General features: G+C 52.5%; 2 protein-coding genes and 1 long non-coding RNA gene across 8 annotated transcripts in view; 2 read left to right on the forward strand and 1 right to left on the reverse strand.

The window, feature by feature from the left end:
- The first annotated feature begins 170 nt into the window (after positions 1-170).
- Positions 171-18454, forward strand: LOC123570460 (uncharacterized). The gene is made up of 2 exons (XR_006694638.3): positions 171-935; positions 17883-18454. It is a non-coding gene; the product is annotated as an uncharacterized lncRNA (long non-coding RNA).
- On the reverse strand, positions 241-21092 carry TAS1R1 (taste 1 receptor member 1). Its single transcript, XM_015443300.4, has 6 exons — positions 20865-21092; positions 9118-9424; positions 4314-5075; positions 3098-3310; positions 2654-2774; positions 241-1344 (listed from the first exon to the last, which is right to left on the reverse strand). The coding sequence occupies exons 1-6, from the start codon at positions 21053-21055 to the stop codon at positions 413-415; spliced, it is 2526 nt and encodes an 841-aa protein (XP_015298786.3). The 5' UTR covers positions 21056-21092; the 3' UTR covers positions 241-412.
- Positions 21093-21921: 829 nt separating this feature from the next.
- Positions 21922-25738, forward strand: part of NOL9 (nucleolar protein 9) — a 31018-nt gene continuing 27201 nt past the window's right edge. For all 6 annotated transcript variants that reach the window (XR_012426798.1, XM_005544908.5, XM_074021813.1 and 3 more), the window contains exon 1: positions 21922-22321. Coding sequence is in view for 2 of the 6 variants with exons in the window: in XM_005544908.5 (XP_005544965.3) it covers positions 21932-22321 (390 nt within the window). In the remaining 4 variants the exon portion in view is untranslated. The remainder of the gene's footprint in view (positions 22322-25738) is intronic.

A 25738-nucleotide genomic window follows, 5' to 3' on the forward strand; every position in this document is an offset into this window, starting at 1 on the left:
GTGCCGGCCAGGAGGGGCGCCTCGGAAGCGTAGATCTTCTAGCTCCGGCACCCGAGGGCGGGGCCCCGCAGAGAACGGCCAATGGGATGAGGGGATGAGGCCACGCCCTGTTCTTTTGGCGCTGGGCCCGCCTCCGGGGTTGCCTAGCAACGTCAAGCTGGGCACCAAGCCTTTTCCAGGTTCTGGGTTCAGACTTGAATCCGCGGCACCTCACCCTCTTCCCCGACAGGAGACCAGATACGCATTTCACTTCTTTATTGGCAGCCCGGAGCCTGGTCTGGGCTCTCCCGGGCGCTTACACGTCCCAACCCCAGACTGAGGTGCCCAAAGGCCTCCCAAACAGCCCTGGCCTGCTTGACCTTCGACCCTCAGGACAGAGAAAGCTACCAGCTATGCCTGCTGACCCCACTGGTCAGGTGGAGCCGCGGTGCCTCGTGTAGTCCTGAATGGAGGCCTGGAAGTGCTCTGTGCTGTTGAGGTCTGGGCGGCAGAGGATCACGTAGCACTTGGGCAGAAAATACCCGCCGAAGCCGCTGCTCAGGCTGCTCAGCCCAGCCAGCATGTTGACCGCGGGCAGATACTTGCCGTCGTAGACACTAGCCGTGGTGAAGAAGGCGATCCAGGACATGAAGTTGAAGAGCAGGCTGAAGGTGACACATTTGGCCTCGTTGTAGTTCTCTGGCAAGTCCTTGCCCAGGTAGCTGCAGGCAAAGGCACTGATGGAGAGAAGGCCATTGTAGAGAAAGGCCAGTATGAAGCCCAGGGAGTTGGCCTCTGTGCACTCAAGCATCACCAGATGGGGGAAGCGCTGGTATTCCCTAGTGGGCAGTGGAGTCCACACCACCAGCCAAGTTAGACAGATAAGCAGCTGAGCCGCTGAGCTGATCATCACAAACAGGCCAGCACCATGGTTTTGGACCCAGACGCGGTAGAAGGTAGGTGCCTTGGCGGAAAACTTGAAGATGATGATTAGTTGGAAGGAGCGAACTGTCAGGCAGGACAGGAAGATGGTGAAACCAAGGGCAAAGAGGGCCTGGCGCAGCAAGCATGCAGGCCTCGTGGGCTCCCCAAAGAAGCCATAGAGGCTGCCGCTACCTGCTGCCAGGGAGCCCAGCATAAGAAAGCACAGGCGGCCCCCTGCTGACCTCACCACAGGGGTGTCTAGGTGCCAGGCAAACAGGCCAGCAGTCCCAAGCAGCAACAGCAGCAGCAGTGTGTTAGCTGCCAGCAGCACCCAAGAGGTGTGCTCTTGACAAGCCAAAAACACCACAGTGCGTGGGAAGCAGGTCTGGCTTCCCTCAGGTGCCCACTCTTCTTTCCCACAAGGCTGGCATCTGTAGAGGTCTGAAAGGGAAGGCCAAGAAGGTTCCTGAGAGCCAGATGAGCAGAGTAGGAATAGGAAATAGGGGCCTGCAAGATACTGGGAGAATTGTACCCAGGCAGCTAGACTGTGCTAGGCATGGTGGGATGGGGGTAGCCGGGAGTGGGGCCTGAGGCCAAGCATTTCCTCAAAATGCCTGTGTTAATTACACACTGGAGACCCACAGGTCAGTTCTATATGGCTCATGATCCCATGAGGGTTTTGCAAACCCTAGGGAGGACCTTACCCTGGTAGCTCTGCCCACATAACAGAGAGGCTACGATCCAATGGGAGCAGCCTGCTCCCAAGGGAGGGCATTTTAACCCCTCTCTCTCTCCAGCATTTCCATGAACCATTTTCCTTAGCTGCTGCTCTGTGGTTTCTCTGAGTCCTGACCCTCTGAGGACAGAAGGGAAGTATTCCTGTCCCTACAGAGATGGTGAAAGGAAAGAATGTGGCCCCTGGACACCAACGAAGGACATGAGTCCTTAGCTATTTAATTTGCTCTCTGTTCTTGATCTTGCATTGCTGGATGGGGAATGCTGTTTTTTTTCTCTGTTGCAGACATGCTAGTATCTGTATTCAGGCCAAGCTGTTCAAGGAGCTAGCTGTCTTTGGCATGGGCAACAGAAGGGACAGTAGGACAAGAGGGCACAAAGGGAACAATAGCTACATTCATTTAGAGAAAGAGGTTGAATTCAGGATACGATTGCATTTGTAGGAGTTGTGATGACAGCTGTCTAATAGAGGACACACCTCAGTCTAAGGATTTCAGTTGGCTGATTCTTTCTTTTTCTTTTTCTTTTTTTTTTTTTTTTTTCAGATGGAGTTTTGCTTTTGTTGCCCAGGCTGGAGTGCAATGGTGCAATCTTAGCTCACCACAACCTCTGCCTCCCGGGTTCGAGAGATTCTCCTGCCTCATCTTCCCGAATAGCTCGGATTACAGGCATGCGCCACAACGCCCAGCTAATTTTTTTTGTATTTTTAGTAGAGATGGGGTTTCACCATGTTGCTCAGGCGGGTCTCAAACTCCTGATCCTCAGGTCATCCGCCCGCCTTGGCCTCCCAAAGTGCTGGGGTTACAGGCATGAGCCACTGCACCCAGTGGCTGATTCTCTTTATCAGAATTCTGTCTGGTAGCAGGAGTCCTCCAACCTGAAGCTAACTGGCAGCCAAGTGACTGGGCCCTGGTTCAGAGGCAGGGCATGTGCACATGGGGACCAAGGGAGGCCTCCCTCCACCGTGCAGCCCCCGGGAGTGCTGGGTAGCTCGCCTGCTCCATTGCCCACTCACCACTCTTGTTAAGGAAGGTCCCAGCCCCACAGGGCACACACTCAAAGCAACAGGGATGGAAACCTGTAACCACTCGCTGGTGCCCTTCAAGACAGTCACTGGAACACACAGACTTAGGCACCTGTAAGAAGCCAGAGGGGCCACACATAGGAGCCCAAGTCAAAGGACAGCTCACATGTGGAACAGAAAACAGAATCTCTGTGCATCTGCCCTCACGGCTCACTCCCAGGGCAGGGCCCCTGGTCATGTGAACTTCCACCCCAGGGCTTCTGCACACTCGCCTATGGAATGTCTTCCCTGCTTCCCTGGCCAGGATGGGTAGAGTGGTGGCAGCTGGACCCCTGGGGTCCCCCTCCTGCTCCCTGTACACTTGTGTCAGCATCACACCCAGACTCTAGGCTGCCCATAAGGCAGTTACCTGGTGAATGACCACATCCCCATTACCTGGTTGTCCTTTCCATGCCACTGGATTTTGGTCTCATTTATGTCTAGCTGAACTGGAGACCATGTGGAGGAACCGAGGACTGTGAAGGTCCACTTCGGCCCACTCCAGTCCCAGGCAATTATGTTATAGCTACTGAGGGGGTCTCCATTGTCATTAAACATTACAGTGTCCTTGTGTAGAAGGAAATTCACCTTGTGGATCTGCTCCAAAAGCTGAAAGAAACACATATCACAAAGCCACCATAGACAGCACAGACCTACATGGTCCCAGAAGCAAGGGCCTGGGGGCTTCCTGGGTTTCCATCCTGGTGGTTTCAGCCCATCGGGAAGGTATAGTCCCTTCCTTCTTAGGAAGCCCTTCAACCCTCCCCACCAACCTCCTGAGAGGAGGCCTCTAACAAAGGCTCCTTTACAGACAGTTTTAGCTCTGGACCTTGTCACTTGACACTTCCAAGACACAGTGGGTGAGAGAAGGTAAGGATCAGAGAGAAAGATCTGTCTAAGAGAAGAGAGCTCACGCCTGTAATCCCAGCATTTTGGGAGGCTGAAGCGGGAGGATCACTTGATGCCAGGAGTTCGAGACCAGCTTGGCCAACGTGGTGAAACCCCATCTCTACTAAAAATACAAAAATTAGGCCGGGCACAGTGGTTCACGCCTGTAATCCCAGCACTTTGGGAGGCAGAGACAGGCAGATCACGAGGTCAGGAGATCGAGACCATCCTAGCTATCATGGTGAAACCCTGTCTCTACTAAAAACACAAAAACATTAGCCAGGCGTCATGGCAGGCGCCTGTAGTCCCAGCTACTTGGGAGGCTGAGGCAGGAGAATGGTGTGAACCTGGGAGGCAGAGCTTGCAGTGAGCCGAGATCACGCCACTGCATTCCAGCCTGGGCAACAGAGCGAGACTCCGTCTCAAAAAAAAAACAGAAAAATTAGCTAGGCGTGATGGTGGGTGCTTGTAATCCCAGCTACTCAGGAGGCCGAGGCAGGAGAATCACTTGAACCCAGAAGGTGGAAGTTTCAGTGAGCTGAGATCGCATCACTGCACTGCAGCCTGGGCAACAGAGCCAGATTCTGTCTCAAAAAAAAAAACAGTCCATAAGTTAGTCGCATTTATCACCCTTGGCATTTAGGGTGACCAGAGAGTGCCCACTCTGCTTGTCTCAGGATTGGCTGTTCTCTCCAACAGAAGGTGCTGGGGTGGGCTCTCTTACCTGCCAGGGGTAGACTCGGCCCCTGGAACAAACTCCAGAGGCACAGCCCAGGAGCTGGTGGAGGCCATGGGCCACTGCATACACAGCCCGGTACGCGTTGTAGGCAGAACTCATGGAGAAGCCTTTGAGCTTGGGCATCGTGTGTGCCGTGAAAGCTTCACATTCTCTGCAGACCTGATTGCTGCTGCAGCAGGAGCTCTTGTGGCAAGGCCTAGGGGCTCCCTTGTCTGCCCGGGCATAGGCTTCTTCAAATGCCTTCAGGCCAGGGACAGTCCTCTTCTGGATGGCCACGCCCAGCACCGTCCCAATGCGCTGGATCCCGGGCACCCCAGTGATGTGCCTGGAGAGGACCCAGGCCTCTGAGGCGACCCACACCTTGCCAGTCAGGTTGGCTAGCACCACGGACTCGAAAAACACCCTGGCCAACAGCCGGTTGGAAAAAACGACCACAACGGTGGCCGTGGCCTGGGCCAGGTGGCGCATCAGGCGCTGCATCCTCTGATCGCCTACCTGGGCAGAGAAGGGCACGATGTCCTTGAAAGCAATGCAGATCCCCTGATCAGTGGCCTGCTTCTCCAGTGCCTGCACCCCTAGCTGCCCATAGTCGCCACTGCTGCCAACCAGAGAGATCCAGGTCCACCCGAACCTCTGCAGCAGCAGCACCATGGTCTCCACCTGGTACTTGTCGTTGGGGATGGTGCGCAGGAAAGAGGGATACTGCCGCTTCACGCTGAGCGTCTCGCTGCTGGCCCCATAGCTGATCTGTGGGAGGTGCCATTCAGCCAGTTCAGTGGCATAAGTCTCCACTGAAGGCCCCCCAATGCCTGGGCCTGTGCTGGGTGTGGGGATGCAGGGAGCAGGGGAGACCAGGAGAGCACCATTCACCCTGTGACACTGACAAATCACCTGCGAAGGCTCCACCAGGGCGGGTTGTGGGGGAGGAGTGGGAATCTGCCTGGGAACAAGAGGGGAGGGGATGCATTCCAAGCAAAGGAGACAAAACTTGCATAGGAGTGAAATAGTCTGGTGTGTTTGGGGACCTTCAGGGACTTCCGCTGGAGGCAGTTTGCAAGGAAGAAGAGAAGCATGTGTAGGTCAGGGTAGAAGTTAGGTCAGTGGCCTGTTAGGAACCGTGCCTCACAGGAGGAGGTGAGCAGCTTGTGAGTAAGCAAAGCTTCATCTGTATTTACAGCTGCTCCCTTCCTGTCAGATCAGCAGCAGCATCAGATTCTTGTAGGAGCGTGAACTCTACTGTGAACTGCGCATGTGAGGGATCTGGGTTGCGCGCTACTTATGAGAATCTAATGTCTGATGACCTGTCACTGTCTCCCGTCACCCCCAGATGGGACCATCTAGTTGCAGGAAAACAAGCTCAGGGCTCCCACTGATTCTACATGATGGGGAGTTGTAGAATTATTTTATTATATTAATACACGATGGCCAGGTGCAGTGGCTCACGCCTGTAATCCCAACATCGTTGGGAGGCCGAGGTGGGCGGATCACGAGGTCAGGAGTTTGAGACCAGCCTGGCCATATGGCAAAACCCCGTCTCTGCTAAAAAATACACAAATTAGCCGGGCATGGTGGCAAGTGCCTGTAGTCCCAGCTACTTCGGAGGCTGAGGCAGGAGAATTGCTTGAACCCAGGAGGTGGAGGTTGCAGTGAGCCGAGATCACGCCACTGCACTCCAGCCTGGGCAACAGAGCGAGACTCCGTCTCAAAAAAAAAAAAAAAATATATATATATATATATATAATTTATATATTTATTTATATAAATAAAACAATGTAATAATATAAATAAGTGCACAATAAATGTAATGCACTTGAATCATCCTGAAACCAACCCCTCACACACCTGTCCATAGAAAAATTGTCTTCCACAAAACCAGTCCCTGATGCCAAAAAGGTTGGGGGCCACTGCTATAAGCTACAGGGAGGCCGTAAGGACATCCGCAGAGAAGTGCTATGTTCGGACTTGCATTTTTTCTTTTTTTTTCTGAGACAGAGTCTTGCTCTATCGCCCAGGCTGGAGTGCGGTGGCACGATCTCGGCTCAGTGCAACACCTACCTCCTGGGTTCAAGAAATTCTCCTGCCTCAGCCTCCTGAGTAGCTGGGATTACAGGTGCCTGCCACCACCACCAGCTAATTTTTGCATTTTTAGTTTCACCACGTTGGCCAGGCTGGTTTCCAACTCCTGACCTCATGAGCTGCCCATCTCAGCCTTCCAAAGTGCTGGGATTACAGGCGTGAGCCACAGCGGCCAGGACTTGCATTTTATGAGCATATCTCTGACTTCAGTGAGGAATGAGTTAGAAAAGATTCAAGACTAGAACCAGGGGGAAGCCTTAGGACACTGATGGAAGAATCTAGTTGAGAAATAATGCTGGTCTGAATTCCAGCTGTGGCTGTGGCAGTGGAAAAGGAGGCCAGAGAGGACGAAAGATGGGGAGCAGGGCAACGAGGAGCGGCAGTGGGCAGGACTCGGGTGATGGCTGCTCCATCACTACCCTCCACCAGAGGGTTGGGGCCAATACAGGAAGAAAAGAGGCTTTTGTTGTGTAGGGAGGTAAGGTCAATCTGCGCTCTGCTGGGTCCATGATATGGTGAGGTTGGGCCAGCATCAGGGGCTCAGATCAGAGGGGAGGGGACTGAGAATGGGAAGTTAAGCCACAAGCCCACAGCCTGCCTGGGAACTGGAAAAGGAGAGGAGAGGAGGGTGAAACTTGCTCCGGGGAATCACCTGCCTCTTCAGAGGAAGTGGGACAAGAGGAGAGAAGGGCTGCAAGTGAAAGCCAGGCACGGGTAGGGGGCTGGGGGGGCATAAATTCCAAGGAAAGACTCTCAGGAGGACTGGTCTAAAATGTCACAAAGGGCATGGTGGCTCATGCCTGTAATCTCATCACTTTGGGAGGCCAAGGCAGGTGGATTGCTTGAGCCCAGGAGTTCCAGGCCAGTCTAGGCAACATAGTGAGACCTCCATCTCTACAAAAAATACAAAAATTAGCCAGGCATGGTGGCACATGCCTGTGGGCCCAGCTACTTGGGAGTATGAAGTGGGAGGATCGCTTGAGCCTGGGAGACAGTGAGCCAACATTGTGCCACTGCACTCCAGCCTGGGCATCAGAGTGAGACTGTCTCAAAAAAAAAAAAATCACAAAGAATTCACCTAAGATAGGCCGGGTGCCCGTAGCTCACACCTGTAATCCCAGCACTTTGGGAGGCTGAGGTTGGCACGAGGTCAGGAGATCAAGACCATCCTGGCTAACATGGTGAAACCCTGTCTCTACTAAAATTACAAAAATTAGCCAGGTGTGGTGGCAGGCACCTGTAGTCCCAGCTACTCAGGAGGCCGAGGCAGGAAAATGGCGTGAACCCTGGAAGCGGAGCTTGCAGTGAGCCGAGATCATGCCACTGTACTGTAGCCTGGGCGACAGAGTGAGACTCCGTCTCAAAAAAAACAAAAAAAAAAAAGAGCCGGGCGCGGTGGCTCAAGCCTGTAATCCCAGCACTTTGGGAGGCCGAGACTGGCAGATCACGAGGTCAAGAGATCGAGACCATCCTGGCTAACACGGTGAAACCCCGTCTCTACTAAAAAATACAAAAAAAACTAGCCGGGCGAGGTGGCGGGCGCCTGTAGTCCCAGCTACTCGGGAGGCTGAGGCAGGAGAATGGCGTGAACCCGGGAGGCGGAGCTTGCAGTGAGCTGAGATCCGGCCACTGCACTCCAGCCTGGACGACAGAGCCAGACTCCGTCTCAAAAAAAAAAAAAAAAAAGAAGTCACCTAAGATAAAGAAGGACTGCAAAGTAGGATTTGGAGACCTAGAAGGTGCCCCAGCTCACAGCAAAAGCAAGAGTGGCGGGGGCAGCCCTCAGGGGCTGAGAGGCAATGAGGGGAGGGAGAAGCCAGCAGGAAGCTTCCATGGGAAGGGGCAGAGAGTCAGTGCTCAGTGTAGAGAGCCTAGAGGAGGGAGAGGGATGACGGCAACCACAGGCCAGGCAGGAACCCATGGGGAAGAATCCATAAGCCAAGGAGGGGCTGTGGTCCAAGGTACAGGGCAAGAATAAGCACAGGGACAGGACTGATCTCAGCAAGGTGAGGGATGTCAGCACCTCTGAGCCAGGAAGGAAGAAGGAAAGGCAGTCAGGAGAGACTGGGATGATGTGGAGCAGTCTATGGGGTGGGAAGCAAAGGGTGTCCTTTTTGGGGGGTGGTGGTGGGGGGACAAGGCATCACTCTGTCACCTAGGCTTGAGTGCAGTGGCACAATCTTGGCTCACTGCAACCTCCACCTCCCAGGTTCCAGCAATTCTCCTGCCTCAGCCTCCCGAGTAGCTGGGATTACAGGCACACACCACCACTCTCGGTTAACTTTTGTATTTTTAGTAGAGATGGGGTTTCGCCATATTGGCCAGGCTGGTCTCAAACTCCTGGCCTCAAGAGATCTGCCCAGCCTCCCCAAGGGATTACAGGCATGAGCCACAGTGCCCGTCCAGGGTGTCCATTCCTAACAAAGGCAATGGAACCTCTGGAGGGAGGAGGGGAGTGGAGGGCAGTAGGGGTGCAGCTGAGTGGCAGCAGTTCCCAAGGAGAATGGGTTTTCCCATGAGAGTGGAGGCAGGGATCTGGAAGGCTGGGGCCAGAACCATGCTGGGCAGGGACCCCTGACTTGTGACTAAAGAGCAGTGACCACCCAAGAGATCCGGGGGCAGGCAACCTTGAGGGGACAGCAGCTCTTGCCCACATGCCCCAGCCCAGACTTGCCTGAAGGGAGATGGGCAAAGGTCTGAGGCTCCAGCTTACCAGGGGCATCAGGAAAGGGCTCAGCAGAGCGGCTGTGGTGGCAGCACGGTTGGTGGTGTCAGGCCCAATCACCGCCAACACCTTAGGAGAATAGCAGAGAAGGTCTCCTTGGAGCTCTATGTGGCGTGGCCCTGGTAGGGAGAGCACGCTCAGCGTGGCGTACACATTGGCAGAGTCAGAGCACACATCATACAGCTGGTACCCCAGGGTGACGTTGGGCAGCAGTGTCGTGGAGTTGTTTATCTCCTCAACCCCAAGCCGCATAGCCTGGAAGAGGTGGTAGCCATGCTCATTGAAGCTACCAGTCCTGTGGAGAAAGCCAAGCAGAGAGAGCTAAGAAGGACAAGGCCCTGCTGAAACCCTCTGGCCTCCTAGACTCTGAGGCTTGGGGGTAGAAGGGAACCTTTGAGGTCATCGGTCCAGTTCCCCAAACCACAACTTCAACAAGGGCTCTGAAGCTCAGCAGGAGGAACAAGCTGGCCCTGATGGAGAAGCATATTAGCATCAAAAAGGTCCTGAGGTCCTGGAGCAGAGAAACCTGCTACATTAGTCAGTGTTCTCCAGAGAGAGAGAGTGAGTGAGAAATTTAGTTTAAGGAATTGGGTCACATTGTGAGGGCTGGCAAGTTCAAATTTTGCAGGACAGACCAGCAGGCTGGACATTCTGTAAAGAATTGATGTTACTATGCTCCTCAGTCCTAAGATGCTATGGAGGCAGAATTCCCTCAAGTCCCTCCTTATACAGAAACTTCAGGCTTTTTTTTTTTTTTTTTTTTTTTTTTTTGAGATGTGTTAGGGACCCAACCCAGCAAAGGCCCTCTGCCAAGGCAGATGTTCCCTCCCCCCACCTGTTTGTTTTTCTTCATCTCCTGCTTTTCTCACCACCTGCAGGCCCTCTGCCAAGGCGGATGTTCCCCAGCTGTTGTTTTTTTCTCCTAACATCTGCCCATCAACCAGGATGTGGCTTTACCCAGAAACAGCTCCCACTCCCTCCCTAAAATATACTTATACCCCCTAGTCTTTAAGCCTGGGCTGCTGCCTCCTCTGATTGCTGTGGAGCAGCCCAGCAGGTTAATAAACTTGCTTGCCTGACTTTGGGTCTACTCGTTCTTTCTCTCGGCTAACCTTATATTTTGGTGCCGAAACCCAGGAATGGGTAGGCTCTGGCCGGGAGTCCCCAGAGGACTTTCTGTCTCTCTCTCTCTCTCTCTCTCACTCTCTCCTTCCCTCCCTCCTCGCGGGCTGTGTGCTAGAGCCTTTCCCCCTCATCCCACCTCTCTCCTGGCCACCCTCCCCTTCCCGAACCTGCCGAAGACCTGGAGGATTTCTCGGACTCTCCCATTGTTGGCAACCAAGGGCTTCCTCTGGCCTCCAGGCCTCTGGCTTCTCCATTTCAGGGATGCCTGACTCAGTGGCTACCTCCTCTATTCTGGACAGGGCTTCCAGGACAGGGGACACCCTCTCCTGCCATCCTTGTTGACCGGCAGTCTCTTCTTCCCCTACCCACCCCCCTCCATTCACCATAGGAGTTTCTCATTCTACGCTTCCTAAGACCGCCCCTCTTGGGTATCTTCTGTGCAACCTCAACGTCCTCAGGCTCCATTCAAAGGTCCATCCTAAGAAGCTGCTTTTCTACTCTAATACTGCCTGGCCTCAATACAGATTAGACAATAGCTCCCAATGGCCCGAAAACGGCACTTTCAATTTCAGCGTACTTAAAGACTTAGACAACTTTTGCCACCGCAATGGGAAATGGTCCGGGATTCCTTATGTTCAGGCTTTCTTCACTCTCTGTAGCCACCCTTCTCTCTGCCAGTCCTGTTCTACTTTCCAAATCCTCCTCGCCTGCTCCAAACCCAACTTGCCCTCTGCCACTCTTCCTACAGCCCCAGTCAATGACTCCTCTTCTTTTAACCCCGCCAATTTCCCCCTCCTCGCCACCATCATGGTCCTCCATTAAACCACCCGAATCCCCCACCTTATGTCACCGTTCCTATTCTGCCCCCTTCTCCCCCTCTCTCCAACCACCCTGCCTCTGACTCCGAATCCTCACCGTCTCTACCCCTTACCCGTTCTCAGTCCCAACATGCCCCTTAACCAGCCCCCTCACGTTCCCTCCGGGAAGTGGCAGGAGCTGAGGAGATTGTCCGTGTCCACGTCCCTTTCTCCCTCTCTGACCTCTCCCAAATTGGAAAACATCTTGGGTCCCTCTGCTCCAATTCCAAAACTTATAACAAATAATTTAAATATCTTACCCCATCTTATGAACTCACTTGGCATGATCTCTACATCATCCTCTCTTCCACCCTCCTTCCAGAAAAGAAGGAAAGATTGTGTCTCGCAGCCCAGGCACACGCCACCAATCTTCATCGGCAAGATCCTACTAAGCCCATAGGAGTCACTGCTGTTCCCCAGGAAGAGCCTTCCTGGGAGTACCAACCCACAGACCCTGGCCGGGCATCCCGTAACCATATGATTACCTGCCTCATTGCAGGCCTTAACAAAGCTGCCCATAAGGCTGTAAATTTTGAAAACCTTAAGACATTTCCCAAAAGGCAGATGAAAATCCTGCCCAATTCCTTTCCCGCCTTACAGAGGCTCTCCAAAAATATACTTGCATCGACCCTTCCTCCCGAGAAAGAACTGTTGTTCTTAATACCTGTTTTATCTCCCAATCTGCCCCGACACCTGGCGCAAACTTAAAAAGGCTGAAGATGGCCCTCAAACCTCACAAGACCTCCTTAACCTGGCTTTCAAAGTCTTCAATAACAGGGATGAGCAAAGTAAATTAGATAGAGCCTAAAGAGAGAGATCACGCTAAATACCAGCTTCTAGCTGTGGCTATCTGTCAACGTAGCCATAGTACCCAAGGGCACAAAAGACCTGATAGCAGTAATCCTCCCAGGCGCTGCTTTAAGTGTGGCAAAGATGGCCACTGGGCGCCGGCATGTCCTAACCCACAAGTGCTGAAGAGCCCTTGCCCAGTCTGCCAGCAGACAGGCCACTAGAAGTCTGACCGTCATCTCAACAGATGGACAGAAAAGCCTGCACCTCAGAACCACCTCCCCTTCAGCGAGACAAAAAGTGAAGAATCGCTTACACTCCCACAACTCCTTGACCTAGCTTCTGAGAACGGACAAGTCGCAGGGCCCCCAGCCCCAACTGCCATCAATGCATCAGAGCCCAGGGTAACTATGCTAGTAGCAGGCAAGCCAATCTCCTTTATTTATTTATTTATTTTTTGAGACGGACTCTCGCTCTGTCACCCAGGCTGGAGTGCAGTGGCTGGATCTCAGCTCATTGCAAGCTCTGCCTCCCGGGTTTATGCCATTCTCCTGCCTCAGCCTCCCGAGTAGCTGGGACTACAGGCGCCCGCCATCTTGCCCAGCTAGTTTTTTGTATTTTTTAGTAGAGACAGGGTTTCACCGTGTTAGCCAGGATGGTCTCGATCTCCTGACCTTGTGATCCGCCCGTCTCAGCCCCCCAAAGTGCTGGGATTACAGGCTTGAGCCACTGCGCCCGGCCACCAATCTCCTTTTTAATCAATACCAGGGCCACCTACTCAGCCTTGCCTGAATTCTCAGTACAAATTCTCCCTTCTCAATCTCAGTTTTGGGGGTTGACAGACTCATCTAGCATCCAAGTGCCACCAGACCTCTTACTTATTCCCTATTCAATACCATTTTCTCACAGTCTTTCCGTATCATGCCTCATTGCCCCATCCCCATTCTAGGCTGAGACTTTTTGCCAAATTCAAGGCTTGTATCACCTTTTCTTGTCTCCCCCAACAAGAAAGTAGGAGGACCTGAGTCCCTCCTACTCCTCTCCTCCAGTCCAGTCCCTGACCCCTCTCCCCGGCACCCACTTCCTTCCTCTCTTATGAACTCAATACTGTAGGATACTACCACCCCTTCCCTAACTGCTCACTATGACCCCATCAAAATCCAGCTAAAAGACCCCTCCAAATTCTCCAATATCCCCCAATACCCCGTTTCTCTAACCCACCAAAAGGGTCTACAGCCCATCGTAAACAAGCTCTGCTCACATGGTATTCTTCAGCCAACACACTCTCCATGTAACATCCCCATCCTCCCTGTTAAAAACTCAGACGGTTCATACCAACTCATTCAAGACTTCCGAGCCATTAATCAGGCCATCCTCCATATTCACCCTGTAGTCCCTAAGCTGTATACGCTTCTCTCTCTCATCCCCTCCAATACCACCCACTACACTGCTATTGACCTAAAAGATGCCTTCTTTACCATTCCTCTACATCCTGATTCCCAAAACCTCTTTGCCTTCACCTGGGCTGACCCTGACACCCTCCAATCACAGCAACTCACATGGACTGTCCTTCCCCAAGGCTTCAGGGATAGTCCTCATTTCTTTGGGCAAGCCCTAGCCCAAGACCTTACCTCCTTAGACCTTTCCCCCAGCCGTCTTCTTCAATATGTGGATGACCTCCTCCTCTGTAGTCCCTCCCCAGAAGACTCTCAGACTCACACTATTACCCTTCTAAACTTTCTTGCTAACAAAGCGTATAGGGTCTCCCCCTCCAAAGTACAACTCTCCACCCCAACAGTAACATAATTAGGAGTCCAACTCCTAGCTTCATCTCCCAAATCAGCCAACAGGTTTCTCAGTCCCTCAGTGTCCAGTGGCGCCTCCATATCCCATATCAACCCCAGTCATCAGGAAAAGTTGAAAGGGCAAATGGCGTCCTTAAAACTCAGTTAACCAGGCCGGGCGTGGTGGCTCAAGCCTGTAATCCCAGCACTTTGGGAGGCCGAGACGGGCGGATCACGAGGTCAGGAGATCGAGACCATCCTGGCTAACACGGTGAAACCCCGTCTCTACTAAAAAATACAAAAAACTAGCCGGGCGAGGTGGCGGGCGCCTGTAGTCCCAGCTAGTCGGGAGGCTGAGGCAGGAGAATGGCCTAAACCCGGGAGGCGGAGCTTGCAGTGAGCTGAGAGATTCGGCCACTGCACTCCAGCCCAGGCGACAGAGCAAGACTCCGTCTCAAAAAAAAAAAAAAAAAAAAAAAACTCAGTTAACCAAACTCACTCTTGAAGTCCAAAATGCTGGACCTCCCTTCTGCCCATAGCCCTAGTACACATCAGAGCCAGCCCAAAAGCACCCTCTTTCCTCAGTCCATTTGAGTTAATGTATGGACACCCTTTCCTCTTACAAAACAGGCCCCCTTCTAACTCTCAGCTAGGAGAATACCTCCCAACACTCTCTCTCATCCACCATCTCCTCCGTGAACAAGCTGACCAGGCCCTCCCAAAACCCCATGAAGGCTCCACCAACCAGACTCTCCTTCCAGGAAAGCATGTCTTCTTAAAAACTCTTAACCCGACCAGCCCCAGGTCTAAGTGGGAAGCCCCTTTCCACATCATCCTCACAATCCCCACTGCAGCCAAACTCTCAGGACATGCTTCTTGGTACCAACTTTCTAGATTAAAAAGGGCTCCTACAACTGATCCGCCTACAGCTGACCCACCTATTGCCTTCCGCCAATTCTCCAGTACCCTCCTTGGCCCAACTAAACTCTGCCTCATGCCTGTCCATAAAGGAGACACTTAAACAATACCCAGACTGCTCTTTCTCCTCCTGACAATCGCAAGTACATTCCTGATTTCTCTCAAATGCCCTGTTCCTGCCTACCTTGCCACTTCACCCTCTTCATCCTCTCCACCAAGACATCTCCTGGTTTCAGCTCCAAACTCCCACTCTGGACTCTCTTTTAGAGTGGATAGATGACCTCCTCTTTCAAGGCACCCTATATGACTTTTCCCCAGATGAAATGCACTTATTTACTTTCCTACTTACTCTTTGCCTATCTAACTCTCCTAATCCATTGGCTGCCCCACATAGCCACACCTCCCCTTCCAATACTACCCAGCTACCTCTACAAGACCCTTAGCTTAACTCCCTCCCTACTAAACCAGTCCAACCCCATCCTAGCAAAAGACTGCTGGCTTTGTATCTCCCTATTAACCACCACCTATGTTGCCACCCCTGTTCCCTCAAAAGACTGGGTTCTTACTAAGTTAACCTATCACCCCCGTTATGAAGGGAAAAGCCCTTTACAACTTTTAGACATGCAGTCATTGGCTAAATTTTCTGTCATAGATATGACAAAAAACACTCTGACAGGGCGCATAGTACAACTTTTACGCTCCTATATCTCCAGCCTTACCCAATATACAAGTAATGACAAGCCCATTCGCGGCCCTGCGACCACTGACACCGGTCTGACTTTCTAAGCCCCTGTGTGTATCCAATGTAACCTGCCCTCAGGTCTGCCTTTAGGTCACCTACTGTCCCATCAATGTAACCATACCTTACAGCTTCAAGCCCCAAACGACCACCAAAATATTTTTTTTTTTTTTTTTTGAGATGGAGTCTCGCTCTGTCGCCCAGGCTGGAGTGCAGTGGCCGGATCTCAGCTCACTGCAAGCTCCGCCTCCCGGGTTTATGCCATTCTCCTGCCTCAGCCTCCCCAATAGCTGGGACTACAGGCGCCCGCCACCTCGCCCGGCTAGTTTTTTGTATTTTTCAGTAGAGACGGGGTTTCACTGTGTTAGCCAGGATGGTCTGGATCTCCTGACCTTGTGATCCGCCCGTCTCGGCCTCCCAAAGTGCTGGGATTACAGGCTTGAGCCACCGCGCCCGGCCCACCAAAATTTTAAGGTCACCAAAACGGCCGAATTTAAACAACTCGTCCACTTTTCAGGACCCCCAAAAGTCACCACCAGCTCTTTACTAAACAGTCAAGATTTTGTAATGGCAGACATACAGGCTGTATGGCCATTCACCCATGGACCTCTTGCAGCATGGCTCCCCTCCCGGCCAAATGCCTCTTTATACCCTCTTTCAATTACTCTTTCGAATGGCTCCTGGTAGACACAAAACAATTCTTTCTCCAATGGGAGAATAAAACACGAGGAGCCACTCCAATTATCCCTGCAACACCTTTTCTGCCACTCACTGGAGCCGCCTTAGCAAGCACTCTAGGCATGTGGGAGAATGAAAACAATAAACTCACATGCTTTTTCAGTATACATAACCAGTTCTTTCTGCCCAGCCAAGGTATATCTTTCTTGTGTGGAACCTCAACCTATGTCTGCCTCCCTACCAATTGGACTGGCACCTGCACCCTAGTCTTCTTAAACCCCAAAATTGACATTGCCCCTGGAAATCAGAGTTTACCAATCCCTATTAAAGCTCGAGTCCGTCAACGCAGAGCTATACAGCTAATACGCCTGCTTATAGGACTAGGAATTACTACTGCAACAGGAACAAGGATAGCAGGCTTGTCTGTTGGGAGAAAAGCTGAGTGATGGGAGAGAAGCTGAGGCAGGCTTGCATGTCTGACATAATGTAAAAGAGTCTTGGAACATGTCCAGGGTCCAGGGTCTAAAACCCCTCATGGCCTGGCCGGGTGCCGTGGCTCACGTCTGTAATCCCAGCACTTTGGGAGGCCGAGGAGGGCGGATCACTAGGTCAGAAGATTGAGACCATACTGGCTAACATGGAGAAACTCCATCTCTACTAAAAACACAAAAAATTAGCCGAGAGTGGTGGCGGGCGCCTGTAGTCCCAGCTACTCGGGAAGCTGAGGCAGGAGAATGGCGTGAACCTGGGAGGCGGAGCTTGCAGTGAGCCAAGATTGCACCATTACAGTCTAGCCTGCGCAAGGGAGCAAGACTCTGTCTCAAAAAAACAAAGAAAAGAAAAAAACCCTCGTGGCCTTTGGAATGTTTCTAGACTTGCTGGCTCCTTGCTTCTAGCACTCCCATTATCTCAAGTAGCCATATGTTTCAAAGAAAATGCTACACCCTCACAGCTGCAGCTCATGCACTTGATACAGTGCTTCCTTTCAACCCCCACATCCTCGCCACCTGTTTCTTTGTTTGATCACCAATAAATAGCGTGGGCTCCCAGAGCTCAGGTCCTTCGCAGCCTCCATACTAGAGTTGGTCCCCTGGTCCCACTTTCTCTCGTCTTTTCTTATTCCTTTGACTCCGCTGGACTTCGTAGCCCCCACGGCCTGGTGTTGGGCCTTATCACCCCAACACTTGTCCACCTCTCTGTCCTACTATCATGCTTTCTCAAAAGATCGCTTGGACAGCCTACAAGACATAGCTGAATCTATCCTTATTCTCCAGTCCCAAATAGACTTTTTTTTTTTTTTTTTTGAGACAGAGTCTCGCTCTGTTGCCCAGGCTGGAGTGCAATGGCGCCACCTGGGCTCCCTGCAAGCTCCGCCTCCCAGATTCAGGCCATTCTCCTGCCTCAGCCTCCCAAGTAGCTGGGACCACAGGCACCTGCCACCATGCCCAGCTAATTTTTTGTATTTTTCGTAGAGACGGGGCTTCACCGTGTTAGCCAGGATGGTCTCGATCTCCTGACCTTGTGATCCGCCCACCTCGGCCTCTCAAAGTGCTGGGATTACAGGCGTGAACCACCATGCCTAGCCCTGAATAGACTCTTTAGCAGCAGTGTCACTTCAAAACCGTTGAGGTTTAGATCTCCTCACTGCCGAAAAAAGTGGACTGTGCATCTTCTTAGGAGACAAGTGCTGTTTCTATACTAACCAGTCAGGACTAGTACGAGATGCAGCCTGACGGTTAAATGAAAGGGCTTCTGAAATCAGGCAGCGCCCTTCAGACTCCTGGCCCCAGAGGTTTCGTAACCCCTAGGCACCCTGGCTAATGCCCCTCCTGGGTCCTGCCATAACCCTTTTTCTCCTTTTAGCATTTGGCCCGTGCCTCCTACATCTCCTTACCCAGTTTTTACGGGACCGTATTAGAGCCTTCGCCCATGGTGAGAGGTGACAACGTGCTAACAGCCCTCGCTCGCTCTCGATGGGTCAGTACAAGACATGATGCTACTTCAAGAATACCAGCGGCTTCAAGAACAACTGTACCAACCCCACAGCCTTTCTCCATAAACATCGCCCCTCTTCAGCTAGAAGCAGTCAGAAGGCAACGCCACCCCTTCTCTATTACCTATTAAAGGCTGGAATGTTAGGGACCCAACCCAGCAAAGGCCCTCCGCCAAGGCGGATGTTTTCCCCATCCCGTTTTTCTCTGTCCCCTCTTTTTCTCACCGCCTACAGGTCCTCCGCCAAGGCAGATGTTCCCCAGCTGTTGTTTTTTCCCCCAACATCTGCCCATCAACCAGGAAGTGGTTTTACCCAGAAACAGCCCCTAGGCGCCCCTGCGCCCTCCCTAAAATATACTTATACCCTCTAGTCTGTAAGCCCGGGCTGCTGCTTCCTCGGATTGCTGTGGGGCAGCCCAGCAGGTTAATAAACTTGCTTGCCTGACTTTGGGTCTACTCGTTCTTTCTCTCGGCTAACTTTACAAGATGGAGTTTTGCTCTTGTTGCCCAGGCTGTGGTGCAATGGCACAATCTCGCCTCACTGCAACCTCTGCCTCCCGGGTTCAAGTGATTCTCCGGCCTCAGTCTCCCGAGTAGCCGGGATTACAGGTATATGCCACCATGCCCGGCTAATTTTGTATATTTAATAGAGAGGGGATTTCTCCATGTTGGTCAGGCTGTCTCGAACTCCTGACCTCAGGTGATCTGCCCACCTTGGCCTCCCAAAGTGCTGGGATTACACTGAACCACCGCACCTGGCTTTTTTTTTTCTCTCTTTCTCCCTCTTTTTTTTTTTTGACATGGAATTTCACTCTTGTTGCCTTGTTGCCCAGGCTGGAGTGTAATGGCACGATCTCGGCTCACTGCAACCTCCACGCCCCCAATCCCAGTTCAAGCAATTCTCCTGCTTCAGCCTCCAGAGTAGCTGGGATTGCAGGTGTGCACCCACACATCCATCTAATTTTCGTATTTTTACTAGAGACGGGGTTTCACACGTTGACCAGTGCAATGGTGTGATCTCTGCTCACTGCAACCTCCACCTCCCAGGTTCAAGCAATTATCCTTCCTCAGCCTCCCAAGTAACTGGGATTACAGGCGCATGCCACCACTCCCAGCTAATTTTTTTGTATTTTAGTAGAGACAAGGTTTCACTATGTTGCCCAGGCTGGTCTCGAACACCTGAGCTCAGGCAATCCACCTGCCTCAGCCCCCCAAAGTTGCTTGGATTACAGGCGTGAGCCGCCGTGCCCAGCTCAATTCTATTGATGTAAATGTTTACTAAATCTAAAAAATACCTTCTGGCTGGGCACAGCGGATCACGACTGTAATCCCAGCACTTTGGGAGGCCAAGGTGGGTGGATCACTTGAGGCCAGGAGTTCGAGACCAGCCTGGCCAACATAGTGAAACTCTGTCTTTATGTATTTATTTATTTATTTATTTTGAGATGGAGTCTTGCTCTGTTGCCCAGGCTGGAGTGCAGTGGCACGATCTAGGCTCACTGCAAGCTCTGCCTCCTGGGTTCACGCCATTCTCCTGCCTCAGCCTCCCGAGTAGCTGGGACTACAGGCGCCCACCACCACACCCGTCTAATTTTTTGTGTTTTCAGTAGAGACGGGGTTTCACCATGTTAGCCAGGATGGTCTCGATCTCTTAACTTGGTGATCCGCCCTCCTCAGCCTTCCAAAGTGCTAGGATTACAGGCGTGAGCTACCATGCCTGGCTGAAACCCTGTCTTGATGAAAAGTACAAAAAATGGGGCTGGGCTCAGTGGCTTATGCCTGTAATCCCAGCACTTTGGGAGGCCGAGGTGGGCGGATCATGAGGTCAGGAGATCGAGACCATCCTGGCTAACACGGTGAAACCCCGTCTCTACTAAAAAATACAAAAAACTAGCCGGGCGAGGTGGTGGGCGCCTGTAGTCCCAGCTACTTGGGAGGCTGAGGCAGGAGAATGGCGTGAACCCGGGAGGCGGAGCTTGCCGTGAGCCGAGATAGTGCCACTGCACTCCAGCCTGGGCAACAGAGCAAGACTCGGTCTCAAACAAAAAAAAAAGGAAAGAAAAGAAAAGCAGGCTGGGCGTGGTGGCTCACACTCATAATCCCAGTGCTTTGGGAGGCCGAGGTAGGCAGATTACCTGAGGTTGGGAGTTCGAGACTAGCCTGACCAATGTGGTGAAACCCCTGTCTCTACGAAAAATATAAAAATGTAGCCAGATGTGGTGGCACACACCTATAATTCCAGCTACTCCCGATGCTAAGGCATGAGAATCACTTGAGCCCAGGAGGAGGAGGTTCCAGTGAGTCAAGATTGTGCCACTGCACTCCAGCCTGGATGACAGAGCGAGACTCCATCTCAAAAAAATAAAAAATAAATAAAATATAAATAAATAAAAGCAGTAGTTCCCCTCTACCTAGATTGTTGACTTTACGATGGCACCAACCTAAGCTCCTAAAGCATCTAATGGGATGTGTCTTACCTTGCCACCCTATGGAGAACCATACTTGTCATCTGGGACTCTAGGGAGCTTTGAACATGGGTAGGAGTGGAGAGAAGATAGAAGAGGGAAAAGGACACCCTTGCTTAGGCCTGGCCATCTAGGTACAGTACAAAGTCAAGAACCAATTTCAGTGGAGTTACAACACATTCTAACAGCAAGGGCGAAATAATTGGAAGCTGGCTGAAGTGTCTAGGAAGGTCTAGCCAGCACTCAGGTGGCAAGCGGATTGATGGACAAGGCCTAGAGACAGTTCAGGTGGCAAAGGCAGAGGCAAGGTCCTGGCTGAGGATGGCAGGCAGAGGGGTCCTATAGCCAGGGGTCCCACTAAGTGTGGCTCTGCTGACCCCTCACTCACCTGTCACACAGGGTCACTTCGGGTCTGTGCCTCACCTGCAGACAGCCAGAATGGAGAGGGAACAGGCCTGCCAGGAGGTAATCCCCGGGGAGGGTGAAGTCAGGAGAAGGCTCAGTGCTATGGCAGGCAAAGGCCCAGCAGCAGGAAATGAGAAGCTGCAGGCCAACCAGGCAAGCTGTGCAGAGCAGCATGCTGGCCAGACGCCCGCGCCCGGCATGGCCAAGGAGTAGCCTCTAAGGAGGCCAGTTGCTTAAATAGAAGGCAGCTGCCGGATGCTTCCTAACTTCATGCCCCCGAAAGGGGTGGGACTTGGAGCCCAGTGGCTGAAGCAGGACTGTTTGCCTTGACATTCCGGGCCTGCGGTCCAACTCAGGAACTGGGCAGGACAAAGGCACAGATGCAAACCAGGTGGCACCCAGTGACCCTTCCTCTGGACGGTTGTGGGTTCTGTCCACGCTCTGTGACTTCACCTGGCTTAGAAAGGGAGCCCTGGCATTTTGGGGCAAGGTGGGAGGCTGGAACACAACTTCTCCCAGTATTGTGAGGTTTTAGAACTTTTTACCTGTGCCTCAGTTTCCTAAATGAGACACAGCTTTGAGTCGACAACCCCTTACCCCAGACTCCAGTTTTCTGACAATAAGATTCTGAGCAAATCGTCATATACTTTCGCCTCGTTACCCAGGGTTGCTCACTTCGAGACAAATGCATGCAAACCTAAGGTATGCAAATAGACATGTTTTGTTTAAACTGCCAATCCTAAAGCTTTTTCTGCAGGAGAAAAAAAAAAAAAAACCCGGTGGATTTCCGGAGAGGCGGCCCATGACTGGTCGCGAGGTTTCTGACTTTCCCTCTCCAACCGGCTCGGGTAGGGAATTTGCATAATGTAAATGGAGTCCTCGGTGGAGCCCCTCGACCAGGCCGGCAGGGGCCTCCTAGTGTGCTTCCGGAGGTTGTCGGCAGAGGACGCTGGCGGCTCCGAGGCCGCTCCTTTCGGCAGCTGGGCGGGCAGAGGGGAGGAGCGACGGGATCTCGCGAGATTATCGCGCGGTAGGGGCCCAGTACCCAGCATGGCGGACTCGGGGTTGCTGCTAAAGCGGGGTTCCTGCCGTTCCACTTGGCTGCGGGCCCGCAAGGCCCGGCCCCAGCTCATCCTCAGCCGCCGGCCCCGCCGCCGGCTCGGGACCCTGCGCTGGTGCGGTCGGCGGCGCCTACGGCGGCGATTACTGCAAGCCCAGGCGGCCGGCGTGGACTGGAGGGAGGGAGCCCGTCAGGTGTCGCGCGCGGCGGCGGCCGGGAGACCCAAGACCGCGACCCCCAGCCCGATCCCTAGCCCGACCCCGGCCTCCGAACCCGAATCCGAATTCGAATCCGCCTCGAGTTGCCGCCGGCCTCTCCTTATCCCGCCGGTGCGGCCAGTGGGCCCGGGCCGTGCGTTACTGCTGCTGCCGGTTGAGCAGGTAGGTAGGGGACGCCGGCAGGAGTCCCCGAAGGCAGGGGGGCTAGAGAGGCAGCCCCAGGAGAGCTGCAGGGTAGGAGAGGACCGTAGTCCCCCGGGCCTCTTCTCTGGCTGTCAGTCGGATTCAAGTCCATCTTCTTGGTGCTGGCAACTAGGCTCTCCTAAGCAGCAAAGTAACAGGTACCTTGCTAAGGGGTCCCTAGGCCTTAAGAGCTAAAGGGACTTTATTTATTTATTTATTATTTTATTTTATTTTATTTTATTTTGACACAGTCTCACTCTGTTCCCCAGATTGGAGTGCAGTGGCGCGATCTCGGCTCACTGCAGCCTCCGCCCCCCGTCTCAAGTGCTTCTCGTGCCTCAGCCTCCTGAGTAGCTAGGACTACAGGAGTGCGCCACCTCGCCCGGCTAATTTTTGTATTTTTATTTGTATTTTCTTTGAGACGGAGTTTCACTCTTGTCGCCCAGGCTGGAGTGTAGTGGCGTAGTCTCAGCTCACTGCAACCTCTGCCTCCAGAGTTCAAGTGATTGTCCCGCCTCAGCCTCCCAAGTAGCTGGAATTACAGGTGCTCGCCACCACGCCCAGCTAATTTTTGGATTTTTTTTTTTTTTTTTTTTTTTGATACGGAGTCTCGCTCTGTCGCCCTGGCTGGAGTGCAGTGGCCGGATCTCAGCTCACTGCAAGCTCCGCCTCCCGGGTTTATGCCATTCTCCTGCCTCAGCCTCCTGAGTAGCTGGGACTACAGGCGCCTGCCACCTCGACCGGCTAGTTTTTTGTCTTTTTTAGTAGAGACGGGGTTTCACCGTGTTCGCCAGGATGGTCTCGATCTCCTGACCTCGTGATCCGCCCGTCTCGGCCTCCCAAAGTGCTGGGATTACAGGCTTGAGCCACCGCGCCCGGCCAATTTTCGTATTTTTAATAGAGACGGGGTTTCACCCTGTTGGTCAGGCTCATCTCGAACTCCTGACCTCAGGTGATCCACCTCCTAAAGTGCTGGGATTACAGGCGTGAGCCACTGCCCCCGGTCTAATTTTTGTATTTTTAGTAGAGATGAGGTTTCTCCATGTTGGCCAGGCTGACCTCAAGTGACCCACCCGCCTCGGCCTCCGAAGTGCTGGGCTTACAGGCGGGAACCGCGTTGCCCGGCCCTGAAAGGGATTTGATTTTTTTTTTTTTTTTTTTTTTTGAGACGTAGTCTTGCTTTGAGGCCAGACTGGAATGCAGTGGCGTGATCTCTGGGCTCACTGCAACCTCCACATCCCGAGTTGAAGCAATTCCCCTGGCTCAGTCTCCCGAGTAGCTGGGACTACAGGCGCGTGCCACCTCACCCGGCTATATTTTTGTATAGCCGGTTCACAGGTGTGAACCACTGCACCTGGAACCCTGAAAGGGATCTTAATAGTTAAAAAAAAAAAGGACAGCACTTTGGGAGGCCGAGACGGGCGGATCACGAGGTCAGGAGATCGAGACCATCCTGGCTAACACGGTGAAACCCCGTCTCTACTAAAAAGACAAAAAGCTAGCTGGGCGAGGTGGCGGGCGCCTGTAGTCCCAGCTACTTGGGAGGCTGAGGCAGGAGAATGGCGTAAACCCGGGAGGCGGAGCTTGCAGTGAGCTGAGATCCGGCCACTGCACTCCAGCCTGGGCGACAGAGCGAGACTCTGTCTCAAAAAAAAAAAAAAGGATTGCAGTTACTGAGAGCTCAGAAATTCCAGGATTTAAGGGTTCTAAGTGTTTTAGGCTTTGAACCCATTTAAACATCCAGCTCTCTTATGGAGTAGTTGCCCCTATCTCTAAGTATGTTTACAGATGAAGAGACTGAGGTTGGGTAACTTACACAGTAGAGGGAGAGCTAGGAGTCAAACTCAGGCAGCCTGATTCTTAACATGGACGCCATTTCTGGGAGATTCCCTGTCTAATGCTGGAGGGAAGACAGAACCCAGGAAGTTCTGGAAGAGACTTGGCAAGCTGTGGGTCTTTAAAAGGACAGAGTGGTAGAGTCTGTCTGAACCAGGAGCAGAGAGCCGAGTTCACAGTCACCATGCTCTCTCTGTAGCTGCCATGGGGTATGATCTAAGGTTAAAAACATAAAGTATGGGCCGGGCACGGTGGCTCACATCTGTAATCGCAGCACTTTGGGAGGCTGAAGCTGGCAGATCACCTGAGGTCAGAAGTTTGGGACCAGCCTGACCAACATGGTGAAACCTCATCTCTACTAAAAGTACAAAAATTAGCTGAGTGTGATGGCACACTCCTGTAATCCCAGCTACTCTAGAAAGAAAGGAAGAAAGGAAGGGCCGGGCGCGGTGGCTCACGCTTGTAATGCCAGCACTTTGGGAGGCCGAGGCAGACCAGGCTGGTCTCAAAATCCTGACCTCAGGTGATCCGCCCACCTAGGCCTCTCAAAGTGCTGAGATTACAGGCATGAGCCACTGTGCCCAGCTCTCTCTTTTCCTTTTCCTTTCTTTCCTTCCTTTTCCCCTCTCTCCCTCCCCCTCCTTCCTTTCTTTTCCCCTCCCTCCCTCTCTCCTTCCTCTCACTCTGCCACCCAGGCTGGAGTGCAGTGGTGCAATCTTGGCTCACTGCAAGCTCCGCCTCCTGGGTTCACGCCATTCTTCTGCCTCAGCCTCCCTAGTAGCTGGGACTACAGGCGCCCGCCACCACACCTGGCCAATTGTTTTGTATTTTTTTTAATAGCGATGGAGTTTCACCGTGTTAGCCAGGATGGTCTCGATCTCCTGACATTGTGATCTGCTCGCCTCGGCCTCCCAAATGCTGGGATTACAGACGTGAGCCACTATGCCCGGCCAATATTTGATTTTCTGTACCTGAATGAGTTTGCTGAGGATAACGGCTTCTAGCTCCATCCATGTCCCTGCAAAGGACGTGATCTCATTCCTTTTTATGACTGCAGCCTTTTAAAATTTTTTATTTTATTTAATTTTTATTTATTTATTTATTTATTTATTTATTTTTGAGACAGTATCACTGTCACCCAGGCTGCAGTGTACCGGCATAATCTTAGCTCACTGCAACCTTTGCCTCTGGGTTCAAGTGATTCTCATGCCTCACCCTCTGGAGTAGCTGGGATTACAGGCACATGCCCAGCTAATTTTTGTAGTTTTAGTAGAGATGGTGGCAGTGGGAGCGGGGTGCTGGGGGATTTGCCATGTTGTCCAGGCTGGTCTCAAACTCCTGGCCTCAAGTGATCCCCCCACTTCCTTCTCCCAGAGTTGCGGGGTTACTGGCGTGAGCCACCGTGCCTGGCCCAATATTTATTACTGATGGAGTGGAGTGGTGTAATTATGGCTCACTGCAGCCTCTACCTCCGAGACTCAAGCAGTCCACCCATCTCAGCCTCCCAACTAACTAGGACCACAGATGCATGCCACTGCACCCTGCTAATTTTTAAATGTT

This window comes from Macaca fascicularis, chromosome 1 (genome assembly GCF_037993035.2).
Source record: "Macaca fascicularis isolate 582-1 chromosome 1, T2T-MFA8v1.1".
In the NCBI taxonomy this organism is placed as follows: Eukaryota; Metazoa; Chordata; class Mammalia; order Primates; family Cercopithecidae; genus Macaca; species Macaca fascicularis.